General features: G+C 26.4%; 3 protein-coding genes across 9 annotated transcripts in view; 1 reads left to right on the top strand and 2 right to left on the bottom strand.

Moving 5' to 3' along the window:
• LOC118064399 (AT-rich interactive domain-containing protein 5B-like) overlaps positions 1–10,046 on the bottom strand; it is a 16,806-nt gene extending 6,760 nt beyond the window's left edge. The window contains exons 1-3 of one of the 4 annotated variants that reach the window (XM_035078955.1): positions 9,977–10,046; positions 9,678–9,818; positions 2,911–3,162 (exon numbers count right to left, since the gene is read on the bottom strand). In XM_035078955.1, coding sequence (XP_034934846.1) covers positions 2,911–3,162; positions 9,678–9,692 — 267 coding nt within the window. In that variant the 5' untranslated portion in view covers positions 9,693–9,818; positions 9,977–10,046. Of the gene's footprint in view, positions 1–2,910; positions 3,163–9,677; positions 9,936–9,964 lie in introns of those variants that run through there. The other 3 variants (XM_035078953.1, XM_035078956.1, XM_035078954.1) reach the window with 3 other exon arrangements.
• Positions 10,047–13,387: 3,341 nt separating this feature from the next.
• Positions 13,388–16,675, bottom strand: LOC118064403 (uncharacterized). 2 transcript variants are annotated; one of them, XM_035078960.1, is made up of 5 exons: positions 16,329–16,675; positions 15,639–15,757; positions 14,962–15,078; positions 14,379–14,881; positions 13,388–14,185 (listed from the first exon to the last, which is right to left on the bottom strand). In XM_035078960.1, exons 2-5 carry the CDS (start codon positions 15,747–15,749, stop codon positions 13,708–13,710), a joined length of 1,209 nt encoding a protein of 402 aa, XP_034934851.1. In that variant the 5' UTR covers positions 15,750–15,757; positions 16,329–16,675; the 3' UTR covers positions 13,388–13,707. The 2 variants fall into 2 exon arrangements, with proteins under 2 accessions (XP_034934851.1, XP_034934852.1); XM_035078961.1 differs by lacking the exon at positions 15,639–15,757.
• A 661-nt stretch (positions 16,676–17,336) lies between these two features.
• Positions 17,337–18,655, top strand: LOC118064438 (transmembrane protein 230). Of its 3 annotated transcripts, none has more exons than XM_035079020.1 (4): positions 17,337–17,590; positions 17,854–17,972; positions 18,079–18,201; positions 18,282–18,655. In XM_035079020.1, the coding sequence occupies exons 1-4, from the start codon at positions 17,581–17,583 to the stop codon at positions 18,417–18,419; spliced, it is 390 nt and encodes a 129-aa protein (XP_034934911.1). In that variant the 5' UTR covers positions 17,337–17,580; the 3' UTR covers positions 18,420–18,655. The 3 variants fall into 3 exon arrangements, with proteins under 3 accessions (XP_034934911.1, XP_034934913.1, XP_034934912.1); XM_035079022.1 differs by having other exon boundaries at positions 17,339–17,510; XM_035079021.1 differs by having other exon boundaries at positions 17,341–17,735.
• The last annotated feature ends 20 nt before the right edge of the window (positions 18,656–18,675 follow it).

The following is an 18,675-nucleotide window of genomic DNA, read 5'->3' as shown; positions in this document are numbered from 1 at the left end:
AGTTGCGACAGGACCTCTATACGTATATACTTTCAACCTGAAAAGCTATTCTATAAGTCTCAAACATAATAGACCACATACATAACACGCTCGTGCAACTTTAGTGCAGTAGCTATTCCTGCAGCGTAACTTCATTCAGTGGTTCTCATATAATATACTTAATATTCCACGCTGAATACTCAATTACCTTCCTCTAAATTGATTTATCCAACTACTAGATAGTCTTTCAGTTATCGCATTAAAACAAAATTCCAACGGAAAAAAAAAAGATTTCTTTCTAGAAAAGAACAAATTCATGCCTACAGAAAACTCAAAAAATGAATTAATCAAATCGAGTTATTGATTGGTGTAAGTAGAAGTAAATAACATTAGTGAATATTTGAGGGCGTACGAAATAAGGTGCAAAGGATGATTGGTGGGGCTGATAAGAAACACTAGGGTGGGAGTGAAGGTAAAGAGATGTTACTGTAATACTAGAGAGTGGGAGAAGAATGATAATATTATAGAAGCCAGTAGGGGTTGCTCGTCGAGTCCAATAGTGGGAAGGAAGGCATCTTAATTATTATACCGAAACAAAATTCAATTAATAACAGAAAATATTTTGTAATTATTATATATTATAATTTGATATTTATTTGAAAAAATAAAAAATAATAATTCGAATAAATGGTCTAAAAATCTTTGAAATATAAAGGAGAAAGAAAAAAAAAAAGAAAAAAGATTTTAATAGTAATGAAGAATAGATGTTTTTTCTTATTATTGTGAAACCGTCGACTCGAAAAATAAACTGTACATGTTTTGTCTCTAATTTAGCAGAAATATAAATGTTAAAATGGACAACGATTTTTCCACTCAATACGAGTGCCAAGGACATGTACCATACGAGGCTGTATCAGTGATTCTCATTTATCCCTTCTCTTTATCATTACTCTTATTATTATTATTATTATTATTATCATCTCATGTTATGTTACTGTAATTATTGATTATTTATTTTAATTAGAAAGTATTGAAATCATTTTATTACATGACATTATAAACTATTAATTATGTTCACAAATAAATTTATTAAATATTGACTTTTTTTCTTTTTGTTATTTTTTTCTTTTAGATAAAATATTGATTAAAGATAAAATTAATTTATATTATTTTGTTGTTGAAAAGTGGAGCTTGTTAAATATTTTATGTGACTTGTGACTTTTATCCGATCTATTTATTTCACACATAATAAACACACTCAAAACTTTCACTATAAATTTATTATATTCAGTTGTTTCAATGTATTTATTTATAGATAATAGACATGTCAAATCACTCACCCATTTTTTCATTAACATTTATATTTGAATTCTTAATAATATATTTGTAATTTATTTATATACTTGAACTAAAGATTAAATTTACAGGACAATTGATGATAAAACGATCGAACCTTTATTGACTTTTCTTTAATTTATGATTTTTAGTAAATAAATATTTAGAAAAAACAAAAATTTAAACTAATAATAATGAATATATTTTAGATAATAATTATTGGATCAAAGTAATAAACGAAAGATGGAAAGAAAAAAGGAATTTATTATTTTAATAATTTCTCTATAAAACTTTGTAATAAAATAAATTGACAGAGAGAGAGAGAGAGAGAGAGAGAGAGTATAAGAGTTTAAATCACAAGATAGAAATAGTTTTAGAGGGGAAAGGAAAATAGAGAAAGAGTGAAACGAGGGAATAGGAGTCATTGAAGAGAGGAAAACAAGGTAGAGGAGGTTTAGGCGCAAGGGAGAAAGAGAGAGATGGGAGTAGGGATAGAGAAAATACGGGGGAGATGAAGAGTAAAATGAGCGTGGAAGGGGTAAGGTTACCATGGATACACATCTCTGAAGCCGAAGCCACTTGGATAGTAAGTGTGTAACATACACATAAATTTCACATGTATAATTATACATATGACCGCCATATCCAATTTGTGTTATTTACTTGTTTGCATTTATTCTTCATTGCGCATGTTTCCAATTGGACAATTTATTTTTCTTTAACTCCCTCCCCCTCCTCCTTCTCTTATACATTTACCTCCTTCTCTATATCTATTCACTCACCATCTTCCTTTATTTGCCTTACCAGTGTCCCTGTTTTTTGCACATTTTTTGTATTCATTGTCGTAAAATTGAATTCAATAAAAAGAATAAATTTTTTTCAATAATGATAATACAGTAAATATTTAAGTGAAATTTTATAAATAATAATGAAATTAATATTAATGTAAAAATGATGAAATCAATGGGACTTTTATAGATTTAATTGTAGATAATACAGGGGATTAAATAGTGATAACGCGAATATTTATGTTAGTAATAATTTGTCAGATTTACGTACAATATATAGATATGTATATAATGAGCATGCGCAATAGAAACCAATAACACCCAATCCGCTCTATTCTCCTCTCTACTATTTTAGTCGACTTTTTCTTCACCTCCCCAACTTTATGCACCCCCAACCACTACGTTTTTATGTATGCAGTGCAGCACATTTAGTTAATTGGTTCCATTAAAATAAAACAAAAATATCATAATTGAAAGAGAAAAAAAATTCCATATTAATTTAATTCTTCTCAACTACAGATATAACTACAAACATACGATTAAATTAAATATTTGGTTGATGATGGAAAATGTTGAAAAAATACTAAATAGTTTAGTGGATAATGTTTGATATTAAAATGTGGTTAATCTTTCTTACCGACTGATAAATAAATAATTAACTGTATTATCGACTTGATAATGCTTGAAAGTATTTAAATTTTTCAAATAAAATAACAAATGTTGACCTTCATTACAGATTTTGACTAGGTAGAGAGAAGATAAGCATCATCATGCCATGATATATATTTTGATGATTACTATGACTCACCTCTCCGTGTGTATCACGACGTCCATCAGGTGTATTTTCAGGCAGGAAATAAAGTCTTAATGATGCTAACGGTTGATTAGAACCACGACTGTCAATCCACAACAATTGTAGTTCACCAATACTCACTAAATCAGTATCAGCCCATAACTTGGTTAAAAAAAAATTACCCAACCGCAATACACGTCCATTATTAACTTTAACTGCTTTGTAAAATGTATATGGGCCATGACTGAAACAAGCACTGCCCAATAGCTGTAACAAAAAGACCAATACATAACTATTAGTATTACATTTATTATTTTTTAGATTTTTTTCATCATACTAATTTTCTTATTACCAATTGTTGTTTTTATCATTCAACATGGTTACAAGGTTAGTTTTTTTTGTTGTCATTCATTAATACAAAATAAAATTAATTACACTTTTTTTTAAAATTTACATTCTACCATTTATTTGTGATCATTAAAAAATTATGTTAATATTTGACAATATTATTTTCAATAAAAATAAAGTAATATTTGAAACTTATTCAGTTAAATACACATGATTGAATAAGGTCGAATTCTATTACCATTGACTGTACTTGATTTATTTTTTTCTACTTAACCAACTATTCGAATAATTTAATTACTCTTGAATGTGGTAAAAATAAAATGCTTCAAAAATTAAATACACTAATTTGATGACGCAAAAAATTATCAATATGTACATAAACATATTGAATGAAAAAAATTAAATTTAAAAAAATAATAAATAATTTAATACAATTTTGATTATTTTCATTATTATCTTTCTGCTTATTAACATTTACATCCCATGATTCATTCATTTACTGTGTTAATTATTCCATTATCATGATATTCATATTTTAAATGTGTGTGTTTAACTCAAGTGCGATACTAAAATGTCTTGTTTTATTACAAAAACTAAAAATAAACAATTGAGAAAAATTATTTTTTTTCTAATTATTTTTAATACAAAAATGACTAGTATTTGCTTATCTGTCTTTTTTTTTGTCATAAATTAATTTAATGATCAAAATGGAATAAATAATTTTCATTCTTTTTGATTAAATGAAAATAAAATAAAGGAATGTAGGATTTGATGACTAATAATATATTGTTAACATATTACTTTCAATAAAGTCTATTGTTTGTATAATTATTAATTAATGATTACTAATAATACATAATGGTATATTATATTTGACCTCGTTTTTATCACAGACTGTACACGATCTCCACGTTCGTATCGAGTTTGCCCTCTACTAACTCCTTGTCTATCTCCCTCTATCAGCTATTTCGCTCTTGCTTAGTCCCTCCTCTCTGTCCCCGCTGCACTCCACTAGTGACCCCGCTTCACCCCCTCATCCACTACTCTTAACGTTACCACCCCTTCCCCTTTACCGCACCACCGCTCTAGTCCCTCCTGCCGCTCTGTATTCCTTTATTTGTCATCTATTTGAAATTCAACGGAATTTCGTCATTTTTGTTTATAAGCAAAAAAGTTATTATTTTCACGCTCAGTCGATAATTAATTACCGACTCAACTATACCTACATCATCAAGTATGTTCATCACAGCTAAACACCAAATTTATTTATTATTTCACAATCTAATTTTATTATTTATAAATATTATAATAAATTCGTTTGTATTCACTAGAAAAATTCAATTGATAAGTAATAATGATAAAAATATTTTCATTATCAACACAATTTAACAACTAAAAATAGTCTTGTTATTATATCTTATCCCCTTACTTTATTCAATATAACTTTCATAGTTGTTTTACATTTTTCAAAAAATTTTTTATTCATTAATTTTTTATTATTATTATTATTATTATTATTATTATTATTATTATTATTATTATTATTATTATTCTTTAATTGGGGAAAAAAAAATTCAGTAATATTTTGTTTTTTTTTTTTTACTCATAAAAAAATTGTTGCATTTTTAATCTACGCAATTTCGTACCGCACACGCTCGGATCTAAGAGATAAAAAGAAAAAGATAAAGTAACAACAAGAAAAATAGAGAGGAAGAGAGAAAAAAAGAAAGAATATTAAATCTGAATAGAAAATTAAAATGACTAGGAATCTCAGTAATTTCATGTTCTTGAAATTACTATTAATATATATTTATAAAAATAAATGAATTAATAATGAGGCCTTAAATTATTCATTGGAAAGTTTACTTATGCTCATGATTATTAATATTCAATGCGTTCTAAGTAGTTTATTAATTAAAAAAGATGAATTAATTATCAACAAATAGAAATAAATTAATAGTATGAGTATGGAGTAGTATGTGAAGTGATAAGATGAAGTAAAATTATTAGAATATTATTAGATTATTATATAATTGAATCGATAAGAGATAAAAGATGGAAATGTGTGTGTATATATATTTATACACATTTGTTGGGTGATAAGATTTGAGAACCTCTGTCATAACTATTTCCAATGTTTTAAGACAGTACAGTCACCTCTAAAAAATCATTTATTTTAATTATTTATTTCTCTCTTATCACTTTCTATCTTTTTTTTTTTTAATCTATTTTTCTTTTCCAATAACTGTCAATAAGAATGAAATATCAAACCATCATTTATTTTTTAATTCTAATAACTATCACACAATTGTTCCAAATTTATGTTTACAATCGAAATTTCGAAAACCTAAAAATGTACATTTTTAAAAGTTTTCGAATTTAACATAAAATTTATTAATTTACTTGTAATGATTTTGGCAACGGTGTATTTATTACCAAAATGTTGTTCATTAAAATTTTTAAAATATTATTCAAGTTAAAATTTTTTATGTAAACATGAGTAATATTTGATGTTTTAAATAAATAAAAAATTAAATTAAAGAAGAAAAAAATTTTTTTTTCATGTGAATCTTTTAAAATAATTAAAAATTTCCAAATTAATAATTCGAAGCGTTTATTTGCCGTTAATAAATAGTCATTTATTTTTAAAAGACTTGAGAACAAGCTTCTCTCGGCCTTCCACTTCCACCTCTTACCCCTCCATCTTTTTCTCCATATTTCCCCTCACGTCTTGTTTCCCCTTTTTGCAATTTATCCTTCTCTTTAACTCTCTCTCCCCCTCCCTCCTACTCCCTTCTCCTCGGCCCCTCCACTTTAGTATATACTAGACTTACCCCCGCGCCCTCTCACTACGCCGGTACCGACTCCTACCTAACTCATTGCCTTTGCCAGGGGCTCTCGAGGCCCCAAGTAACCATCTCAAGGCTACTTCTACACAATAAAACAATTTTCCCTTTTAATCCGTATATTTCCCACCTTTATTTCCTTTTAAAAAATATTTTTTTTTTCTATACTTACCAGGTAGAACGGGAAAATTATTGAAAAGTATGCTCTTCCCCCCCTCCCCCACTATTCCTCTTTTGTTGTGAAAATTTTATTCTGACATTTATTTTGAAGACGATTCCTATCATTTATTTTACGACTTTCTATTTTCATTTTAATCATATTACATATTTGTACGAACTTATTTTAGTGCTTCAATAATTATTCACAACCGTTTATAAAATTAAAAAATACAAAATATTATTGATTGATGAAAATTCTAAAATATTATTAATATTCCAACAAATATAAATTTTTTATTTCTTTTTTTCATGAAATGTTTTGTGTTGTATATGTATTTTAGAAAATTCAATTGCAACTAAATAGTGAGAAACCAATGGTATTGATTTTAGTCCTTTAAAATAATTTTCATTTATTATATATTTTGTATTTCAATTTTGACTAAACCGTGACTTTTTTTTTTTAATAACTCTAAATAGATATAATTTATATGTATCCGTATCAACTTTAATAAATAATAATAATAAAAATTATTAATACAAAATGAATATAAAAAGTATCTGAATGAATGTCAAGAGAAATACAATCTAATATAAATGCTGATGTAACTGAAAGATAAAGTAGTATATTTTATTTTAAATTATATTATCAATTGTGATAACGGATTGTTGACTTTAGAGATATAATTAATTATTTCCAATATAATTTTATACTTTCAAAAGTACCATTTAAAATATTAAATCTCTTATATTATTAATTATTTTAATTAATTATCCATGATTATTATTTATATATTATTTCATTTAAATTTTAATAATAGAAAGAACCATTAAAGTTAAGAAATAATATTTATTGATTAAATTTTAATTATCATAGATACATTGTATAAATAATACAATAATTGATACTTATAAAGTAATAATAATAATAATAAGTTGATTTAAAGAAATAATAACATATTCAAAAAAAAATTTTTTAAAAAAAATAAAATAAAATAAATAAATTGAATAATAATGATAAAAAAGATTGGTATTTTTGTGTTAGTAAAACTCGTTTGTATACCATGAATAACGTACTAATACTAGTGTATTAAAATTACACAAGGATATCTTTAACACATTGAAAGAGCCAACACAAACACACTCGTGAGTGAGATAGAAAATTAAATTTGTGAACAAGTGAGTAAAAGAGATGGGAATAAACGAGAGTGAGGAAGAGAGATAGTTAAATAGTGTAAATATATGAGAGTAAGTGAGATAGGAATATCGACCATAAACAACTTGGTACCAACAGAGATAGATTTATAAAATGTGGATAGTAAAATACATTGAATGAACAAAGACAGATATATCTATCGAGTCAGCGTCCAACTCAACCAACATACACCAACACAACTACGACACGTTTGCATTACGAATGCACTTGGAATAGTTTTCCCAACATTTATATTAAAAAAGAAATACTATTTTAATTTAATTGAAATAATATTATGTTGAGACTCTTTTTTATGCCTTTTTTTATTTCTATTAAATATATACCTTTTTCGACAGAATTAATTCAACTTTTTATTTTATTGATTTCTTTTTAAAGACAGAATTGCTTTTCTTTATCAGTTGTAATAAAAAATATAAATCGTTTTATTTCATATTGGATATTATGTGTCATCAATTACAGCATTAAAGACAAAAAAATAGTTATTATTAATATTTTAACGATATGACTAATTTATAGGAAAATGATTCAATGATGAATGAAAGTAATAACAATTGTTTTTAAATTATTGTCTTCTTTATACCAATATGTCAAATGAGAAAGTGTAATTTGTAAATTATATTACATGAGTTTTTATTTCCAAGCGGAAAAAAACCCTTATGAATAAACATTTTTCTCATTTTAAGAATACAAGCAGATGTTTTGAATAACTCTAAAGAAAAGATTAGTCCCGAACAAAATGTCTCTCCGATATTTATTTTTATTCGAAACAACCATTTTCAACATTCACCTTTTTCATCGAATAATTCATTTATATTATTATATATTTGATCAACATTTCATTTGACAAAATTATTCATTGAAAAAAAATCATCATCTATATACAAAAAATCAACAAACTGATTATACTGGAGTATTTGTATAAATAAAAAAAAATGTTATTTAAGATAAAATAAAAAAACGTGTGTATAAATGCATGGTAGTGTTTGATCACTCTCGTGAGACTAAACTCAAGCAGTGAGCGGTAGTTTATTATGATTATTTTAGTCGAAAAAGTCGATGCTATACAACGAATTTAGTGGAGAGTCTATTGTTTCCATTTAATACCATTCAATTCTTTGAAATATTTTGTTTCCTCATATTTCTTTATGTATTTGTATTATATTAATCCTGATAACTCATCGTTTGTGAAATAACATAACAATAAATATTTTATATTTATATTAATATCATTTGAAAAACTCATTTAAAACTTTTCGTTAAATCTTTTATAACAAAAATATTATTTTATCAATTACGCTTTTATTTTTTAATCATTTATAGTCATTATTTATTATTATTAAATTAAAAGATAAATTATATAATTAGCTAATTAATTTATTTAATAGAGATTTTATTTATTTGTTTTGTTGCTTTGCAAATGCATAAAAGTTAAGAAACTATGGAAAACCCAAAAAAAAAATAATAATAAATTTAATTAAATTATTATTATTTATAAATATTTAAAAAATTTATAAATGCTGTAAATATGACGGAAGAAAGGTCAGTTCAACAACGACAACATGAAGTAATGCATAAATGAATAAATTGACGAGAATTTTTTTTTTTAAGAAAAACAAATTAAGGAGAAAAAAATATATATTTCCAAATTCCATAAAACAATAAAATAATCTGTAAATATAAAATGATTTTTTTGAAATTTAATCGATAAACTCAATTTTAAAATGACACGTAGTCGAGTTATAAATATCTTTTGTACTAATGTAAGATAATGTAAAGAAGTGCAAGAAAGAGAAAAAAATAAATGAAGGAAAAAAAAGAGAAAGAAATCGGTAGAGAGAAAGAGAGAATGAAAAGAAGGAAAAAAAAAATAAAAATGTCATGAGTTAAACGAGGATAGTATTAAAGAATTCAATGTGTCCGTAACTACGTCTGCATGCGAGTGAGTGAGACAACATGATCATAGAGGGACAGAGATAGAGTGAGAGAAATACAGAGTAAGACAACATAACGAAGAGCGAGTGAGAGGGATGTAGTCTAATCGCATTTCTCAAGTTTGAAGAGATACAACACACTGATTATTATTATTCCGTTGCCAGATGTCGTATTATAAAATATCCTTTGTCAAATGTGAATAAATAAAATATTTGGATAATTTTAAAATATTATTACAATTAATTTGAAACAAAAATAATTATAAATTTATTTAAAAAACTTACCTCTATTTTATCCATTTTTGATAATCACTATTTTCGCATTCATGGAACCGTCATATACATATAAACAAGTGATGGATAATATTTCACCAAATAACACTCATTAAATTCACAGCACTCGAAAATATTTCACATATTTATAAACTTGAAATAAAAAAGTTAAAATATTACTTGAAAATTATTCAATACTTTAATAAGATAATATATATATATATATATATATATATATATATATATATATATTTTGTATTATATTCAAATAACTGGTAATTAATAATTTATTAATTAACTAATTTTAAAACCAATTAAATAATTGAACGCGTGATAGTTATAAGGACACAAGAGTTACGGTGTAACACACGCCACTGTCCCATCAAGACTACTTTGTATTTACTCTAATTATGTGACGTCACAGGTACACTAGAACCCCTCCACTAGATGCCCCCACCACCGGTTCTCTTTTCCCCTTCCTCCTCGCCCCGCTCCCATACCCGAATAACAACGAATTCATACGAAAGTATACGATTTGTATCGTAGTGGGAGATGTTCTCTCTCCTACTACTATCTTTACTCCCCCCACCACTATTATTATTCTCTCTTACTACTTGCATCCATTGCTGTTGAATTTTTAGTTCCTTCGTCTCACTTGGCCAAAAGAATACTAACGAAAATCAGTGTAATGCGCATGACACTCACATGTACACTCAATCATGTTAAAAAAAATAAATTTCATACTATGTTTATATTTATTAAATCTCCGATCTCTCTTTCGCTTTCGGTATATGCCCTGTTGATCTCTCTCTCTCTTTCTCTTACTCTGTCATGTTTTCTTGTCTCTCTCACTTTTATTTAGTACTGTTGATGTCACTCTCTTTCTTTCGCGATTGAATTCACTCACGTTTTATCTTCATGCGTTCTAGAAAAACATTATCTCTATTACTTCATCAATTAATTCATTCCAAAGCATTTTCAATCGATGTTTATCTATTATTATTTATAAGTTGAAGTAAAATAAAAAATTTATATACCGTTAGTTTTTTTTTTCATTAAATAACAATAGAGTAACTCTGTGGTTGATTATTAGTCGATAAATTTTTTTTTAATTTGAAATATTTAGTAAATAATATAGTCGATAGATAGTTAGTTTGTTAAACAAGGGGGCAAAGTATGGTATTCTAATCTGGGTGTAAAATCACAAGGGTGGCAAGCATTCAAGTAAGGATATTTTCCTTTGTTCCTGTGACCAATATACTATTTTTCTTCCTCGCTCGGTCCAAAATTGAGGTTCTTTGCCTATTTTGAGCTTAGAAAAGTGAAATTCTCTCGCTTGCAGAGAGAGATAATATCCATCTGGGCATGCGTATAGACAATTTTTTGTCTTTTAATGCGGGATAGAATACGTCACTTTGCAACCTGACAGCAAGAAACAAACTTTAACTTTGAACGGGGACATAAGAAAAAATCTTTCTTTGTAATTGGAAATATTTAGTAAACAATGTGATTAATTAAAACAGACTTCCTGCCTTCAAAGTACATTAGTATAGGTGAATAATAAAAGGATAACGAAGGTGATGAAACATTGAATGTGTAAATTACAGATACGGATTTTTACCCAATTTATTGATTTATATTTCTTGTTAGTTTATTTTTTAAACAATATAATAGGCAGAAAATTAGTTTTTAGTTATTTATTAATAAAATATTATCTTTTTATTTAAATTTTTATTATTTTTTATTAATTTTTTTGTTTTCATATTTCTTCTTCACAATAGTTGTGGTAATTTTTGCACATAGTTCATTCATAATATTTTATTGATGATAAATTAATAAATTTATTTATTAAGCACTTTTAACATAAAAGTGAGAGGAAAAATATTTGGAAAAAATAACGAATTATAGATATTCTATTAATGCATATTTCGATATATCTGTAGATCTTATCGATTAAATAATTTTAGAAATTTAATTTAAAGTTTAATTGAATGGTAAATAATAGTAAAGTACAATATTAATGCATTTTTGTTGATTATTTTTTGTTAAATAGCTCGTAAATTGTATTAATATTAAAAATTGCATAGGAACCGCTTTTACTTTTTTTTCTATAATAAATTTGTTATTTTGATACTAATTGACATATTACCATTGGGATAAGACTAAATGAAATATTTTAGTTATTAATAAATCAATAAAAAAATTATGCTTTTGAAATTACGTATCTAATCTTATCATCGTATATGTTTATTACATGATATATTAATTTCAACTAATTAGCTATTCAAATAATATATAAATATATTAATGTTATTTTACTTTTTTTTTTCTTTAATATTATTGATTATTAACAATAGCATTAAATGGATTGAATAAAATATCACAGCTGGCCCCCGGGACGTGTTGAAAAAAACGGTCACTCCCTATTTTTCTTTTTTTTAATCAACTAAATTTATCTCTTAAATAAATCCATTATTTTTAAAAAATATTTTTTCATTAATCGTAAATAATAATAATAATAATAATAATAATAATAATAATAATAATAATAATAATAATAATAATAATAATAATAACAGTAGTAGTAGTAGTAGTAGTAGTAGTAATAATAATAATCATAATGTCTTTTTGTTGAATATTTAACTAATAAATATCTGGTACTCAATAATTATTCATTTCTTGTACATTTTTAATTAAATAATACTATTTTTTATTCTTTCTCTTATTATTATTATTATTATTATTATTATTAAATAATAATAATAATAATAATAACAATAATAATTGAATTCTTTATACGTTGCATAGTTTAATTTTTTGCGCGTGATACAATAATATTTATAATTACTTTAATCAATGTGATTAATCGAATATTTTTTTCTGTTTTTCACTTCCATAATTTGAGATATTTTTACCATCATTTTCGGAACAAATTATTTTCTATAATGAATCGTCTAAAAATAAATATATACAGCATTAAAGGATTCTGATATTAATAACTCCAAATTATTTTGTTACTTTTTTTAAATTTAGTTTTTCGCCCCTTACTGACACACTAAATAAGTAAAAAGTACACACCCCACACTAGTCTACTGGTCTGGATACACTCAAATTCGCATGCTTGTTCAAATTTTTATGTATGTTTATGATGTCAAATATATGTATATATATATATATTTGTGTGTGTGTGTGTGTGAGGCTAAGTATTGGGCCAGATTAATTTTGTGTGACTCATGGAAGCGAATTACAAACATCTAAGCGTGTTTGGTAAATTAAATCTTTCCATTCATTGTCGAATATTATTTTCAATCAATTTTTTCTTTGATTTCCTTTTATGACCGCGAATTAATGTTTTTCAACCTCAATACTATTTTTTATGAATTTCAATTTAAATTAGTCACTTCAATAATATATCCATCTTATATGGAATTGTTTGAACTTTCATCTAAAAGCGAAAATTTCTCAAACTTCATTAGAAGTCGAGATATTGAAATGAATAACATATAGTATACTTTTTACATTCATTGCCTGGAAAGGAATATTGTTTAAATGTGTGACTGTCAGGGGTCAGTGATGAAAGAAAAAGCATATTATTTCAAAATTATCATCATTTTTTTTAATAAACTTTACGTTTTATTTTATCCTCAAATATCATAAAAAATTGATATGGAATTTAATCAGATGCTTATAATTTTGAATAATTATTTTTTCCAATACCAGAATCCTACAGTAAAATTGTATAAATATAATCTCTAAAAAAGAAAATAAATGTTAAAAAAGAAACGTAATTATCAAAAAATGATTAATTATATTAATAAACAGTCAATAAAATAAATAGTGACTGTGTTGTCTGCACGATTGTTAACATAGAAAACTTATTTACCTTGGGATTTATTATAGCAGGACGTATCATCGAACCATTATTGAAGCAGACAATTGAAATAAGCTCTTTTGAGCGATAATATGTAATAATTATAATAATTGTAATACGGATAATTATAATACTTGAAAATTATCTAGAAGCGTAAGAAAAATATATTTTTCAATCATCTCCAGTTGTTGTTGTTCCTCCACCATCTTCACTACTATTTTGAGGTTCAGTAACGCAATCTTGTTCCTCTATTGTTTCTAAATAATCTTGTACATCATTGTCATTGTCATCTTCATTCAATGGATCCAATATAGTGTCTTCACCATCATCATCGTCACCACCGTCTGGAATAACCGTTGGTTCATCATCTTGACCTGGATGTTGTAAAACATCAATAACTCGTTGTTCAATTTTTAATTGTTTTACAGCATTTGCAAAATTTTCTTGCATAATTAATGCATCATCATTATCTCTTTCGATTATTTCTTGTTCTTCACTATGATATCTGTGCGGTGTAAAGGTAGCTCGAACAGTTTGATATAATTTTTTAAATCCTAATTTCGTATATAAACTTTTACTTGCTTCATTTTCTGGTCGAATTACAACAAACGGTATAAATCCTCGATCGGCAACGACTTTTGTTAGATACCTATAAAATAAAGATGAAAATGTCATCAAATGAAACGGTCGATAATGCAGATAGGAAAAATAAAAGAGATTTTGTATTGCGTAAACAAACACAGAGAAAGAACAATTGTTTTCAGCAAGACATGCATTAGTACATTTAAATATTTCAACTTTTAAATCTTTTTTTTTTGTTTTTATAAAATAATTAATCTAACCTTGCTAATCGAGTTCCATAACCTTTTCTTCGATACTCTGGTTTAGTTTGCATTGAAAACATAGCACCGTAATAAGACTGTATCATCCATGCTGCTAAATTTCCATTAACAAATACACCAGCAGCTGGAAATATTTTAATTAGTCTTAAAAATAGTTCATGACATTCCATGTCATTAGCTGGATATAATTCATGTATTCCTTCAGCATGTTCAGCAGTTAATGGCAATACTTCAACATTTTCATCAGCACTTAATGATATTTGATCATCCGATAAATTATTTTCGGCCTTTTCATATGCCCATACATCTCCTAATACGGTGTCTATGGAACCAGTATCGTTATAGAGACGGAATAATTCCTCAGCTATATCACAATGAATAAAATTCATGTATAATGGTCTATTCCAATTTATTAATACATCTTCTTCACGTAATAAATAAAGTTTATCTAAATTTTCTGTTGGACAAAATACTCCAAAACTTTCATACAATAAACCATGAGGCTGAAATATAATCAAATTATTGATTGGCAGTCAAAAATTTGACTTTTTTTTCTTAATATATTGTAGATTAGTTTACTTACCGACAGAGTCATACCAGGGAAATGAAGGCAAATCGGTACTTCTGGCCATTCGTTAGCAACATAAAAATAAAAATCCCACACTTTGTTTTGAATAAATGTCAAAACAGTTTGATGAAACTGCAAGAATAAGAACAAAATATTTACCTGAATACTTAATTAATAGTAATAAAAAAAATGAAACCGTTTCTATTACCTACAGTTAATAATATAAATTACACGTTAAACGTTGACGACAATGTACAAAGTTAAGATTCATTTAACGTTTCGGTAGAATTTAATGGTTAGATTGCGTGTCTATAATCGATAAAGCAACTTTTATTGTATTAAAAAAATAAAGTTTAAAGTAGCGAAAACATGCATTCGAATGCTATTATTATAGTCGTTATTACCAGTTATACATGCTAAGGATCAAGTTTACGGTCAAGGTTATGTCCTAGAACACGTGAAAGTATTTTTTTTTTACTTTTTTCCGCAATGCATTTCTATTTAGTTATTTTTTCGCACTTTCTCGGCTTTTTTGTACTCGAAAATCAATATAGATATTGCGTGTCAACATTTTCTGCCTTTTTTCCCGCCAAGGATAAAAAATAATTCAAATATTTTTAATAAAAAAAAATCTAAAAATTGATTTTTTTCCAATTAATAAACATTAGTGATAAGTAATTATATTATTTTACCTTTAGTGATTGTGGTAAGTAACCAGTAAGAAAATCTAAGAGCTGTGGTAACTCTTCTTGAGAAAGTAGACGAAAATTACGACCCCGTTCCAACAATTCGGGGCACTCCATTATGCGTACTATTTCAATTAAATTTTTCCATTTAGTCATTCGACAGTCATTTACTCATCATTGATAAGAAAAAATAATTCTTGTAATAAATCAACCTGATCACTGCAAATCCAAGTGTTGAGAAACTAAACACTTCAAGTGTTTACAATGTCAAATGCCATAATCAAACTATAGTTATTTTTTCAGATGAATTTTAAACGTTTATAGGCGTCTACCAATTGTTATTACTTAACGTTTAAATTTACCCGGATTTGCAGTGGATGAAAATTAATTAATTTATGTGATTTGGCGAGAAAAAAAATAATATTTTTGTATAGATAAGAAAAATGATTTATTAATGAGAAAAAACGTTTTAAAACTAAATGTTACATCTTTTTGATGTGATTTCAAACCGTCCTTGGAGTTATAAAATTCACAGTCCCGCAGTATTAAATAGTCATGTAATTGAAGGTAATAAGTGATGGTATCAGTTTTAAAATATAAACAAGTTTATGATGAATGAAAAAAACATTAGACACTAGTAGGGTCTGGGGTGAGAAATGAAAAGTAAGGAAACAAAGTGATCGATAAAATAATTACCTCGAGCGAGTGGGGGAGACGATAAGTGACGGGTTAGCACTCGATAAAAACCGAAATTTTTAGGCCAAGTATAATGTTGAAATGAACATAAAAAAAACCCCTAATTTGTTTTCAATGACAGGTGTGATACTTCTTTACCGATGGTCGGACACTAGACACTTAAAACTTTTGAAAAGACACTAGGTTTCGTTTGTAGAATAATTATTGTGAGTTAAGAGAGCGAATTATTATTGAAATTTGATAGCAAATGTTAGAAACATGTAACGGGAGGCACACCCGTCTTTGTCGCCCCCAAAGCCCGCACTGAAGCAACCCCCAGGTCGTGACAAATGGTCGAAAACGCGACGAGACAGTGAGACCGTATGACCACCGTGAGGGGGCGCTTGCTTGTTAACGGCGCCGCATTGATCGATCCATTTAATGCACTACCCATTCAATAAAATGAGGAAAAAATGATTGAAATTATCTTCATTTTATATACAGCTGTATTCAAAAATGCTTTAAAAAAATTTTTAGTCACATCCAATGGAATATTTACCGCCTTCATGAAAATATAATAATGTTATAAACGTAAATCAAAATATTTTATCACCAAGTTTGAATAATTTTCAATAATAAATTTATGTTTTAGCGTAGTTTCATTTCGTCGTTAATAAATGTATTTATTTAAATCGATATAATGCAGTGATAACAAGTGCACTGCAATCCTCTGCTGAATATTCAGTAGAAGGTTGATTACATTTTGTTACTAGCTTACAATGTAATAAGTCACTAGCAATGATAGACTATTCAATGCTTTGATTGGCACAATAAAATTATTGTCAGTTGGCTTTTAGATAAAAAAAATATCAATTACATTTACATATAACAAACGGAAGAAAAAAAATATTACTTATAACGATACTGTTTTAGTGAATGTATTCGAATTTTCCCACGCTATTATTTTAAATAAAAAATCGACTACTTGATTGTTGTGATGAAATCGACCTATCGCAGCATTTCGATACTACCATAACTTCATATATTTGTTGTTTATTGTTGCCACTGATAGCTGACGTATTTTTTTAACATTTTTGTAACATAATTGTATAAAATAATTAAACTAGATTATTCAAATAATAAAGAAAAGTGAAACAGTGAATATTTTTGAATTTGGATAATTATTTGGAGCAAAAACTGATTGTGAGCTTTGAGTTGTGAATGAAAAATATACCATTGTTGTTGTTGTCATTGTTAAAAAAATCAATTATCTATGAGTATAGGTATATAATAATTATTGAATGAATAAATAGAAAATTTATGGAAATAATAGTAGTAAATAACGTACACGATTAATTACAAATAAATTGTTTATAAAAGTTTTGTTGGTTAATTTGTTTGGTTTCAATGGCAATTTGCATGATAACGGTGAGAGTTTATTTTTATTTTATTCCCTATTTTCTTTCATTTCTCAAGTGACCATTTGTTTTTTCTTTTTATTCTCTACATTTAACCTCAAAATATACTATTTCTGTCATTATTGCAGATTATTTATTCAAAGTGATTATGTCAAAGAGACGAAACATTAAAGTAAACGAAAGGCAATTCGACAACGTGGATTACACACCATTAACTGAAACCGACAATGGATTTGTCGACTCTCAAGTAAGTGCTTTTTGCAATCAAGTGTGAAAAACTCGTTATGTCATTACTAGCTAGGTTATCCTTCAAGATCATATTTATTTGTCAATTGATACAATTTTTATTACAGTTTACACGACCACCCATTAAAATACCATGGAAGGCAATCGGATTAGCAACATTATTATTTATTGGAGGTACAATATTACTAGTAATAGGTAGTCTAATAGTCAGTGGTCACATCGATTCAAAGGTAATTATTATCTATAAAAGTAATGATTGTCATTAAAAAAAGGAGAAGACACATAACTAAAATTTTATTAAATATTTCAGTACAGTGATCGATTGTGGCCGATGATAATTTTAGGTATTTTAATGTTCATTCCGGGTGCTTATCATGTAAGAGTAGCACTGTTGGCTTACAGGAAGATACCAGGTTATTCATTTGATGATATACCAGAATTTGATTAGTTTAATTTGACAAAAAAAACTTATAAATCATTATTTTTCAATGAAAATACAAAAGTTTTATTAATGATAAATAATTACATAAATTATTGTTATATAAAACAAAGTATTTAATCAAGTCTGTCGGTAAAACAGAGCTCAAATTTGCAATAAGTAATTTTTTGATTATTCAACAATTTTCAAGTTATTTAATTACAGAATTTAATGTTAACAGATAAATAGCACAATAAACATAAAAATATTTATAAATTATTATTAT

Source organism: Chelonus insularis, unplaced genomic scaffold (assembly GCF_013357705.1).
Source record: "Chelonus insularis isolate UGA/USDA-ARS -01 unplaced genomic scaffold, ASM1335770v1 contig_18_pilon, whole genome shotgun sequence".
NCBI classification, from domain to species: Eukaryota; Metazoa; Arthropoda; class Insecta; order Hymenoptera; family Braconidae; genus Chelonus; species Chelonus insularis.
This window is presented reverse-complemented; position numbering and strand designations above follow the sequence as displayed.

Excerpts from the sequence above, each read along its gene's own strand:
- LOC118064403 (XM_035078960.1), bottom strand. The coding sequence starts at position 15,749 with ATGGAGTGCCCCGAATTGTTGGAACGGGGTCGTAATTTTCGTCTACTT. Across the intron at positions 15,079-15,638 it reads ACTTACCACAATCACTAAAG|TTTCATCAAACTGTTTTGAC; the intron begins GTAAAATAATAT and ends TTATTCTTGCAG. Across the intron at positions 14,882-14,961 it reads TCCCTGGTATGACTCTGTCG|CCTCATGGTTTATTGTATGA; the intron begins GTAAGTAAACTA and ends ATTATATTTCAG.
- LOC118064438 (XM_035079020.1), top strand. Across the intron at positions 17,973-18,078 it reads ATGGATTTGTCGACTCTCAA|TTTACACGACCACCCATTAA; the intron begins GTAAGTGCTTTT and ends TTTTTATTACAG. Across the intron at positions 18,202-18,281 it reads GTGGTCACATCGATTCAAAG|TACAGTGATCGATTGTGGCC; the intron begins GTAATTATTATC and ends TAAATATTTCAG.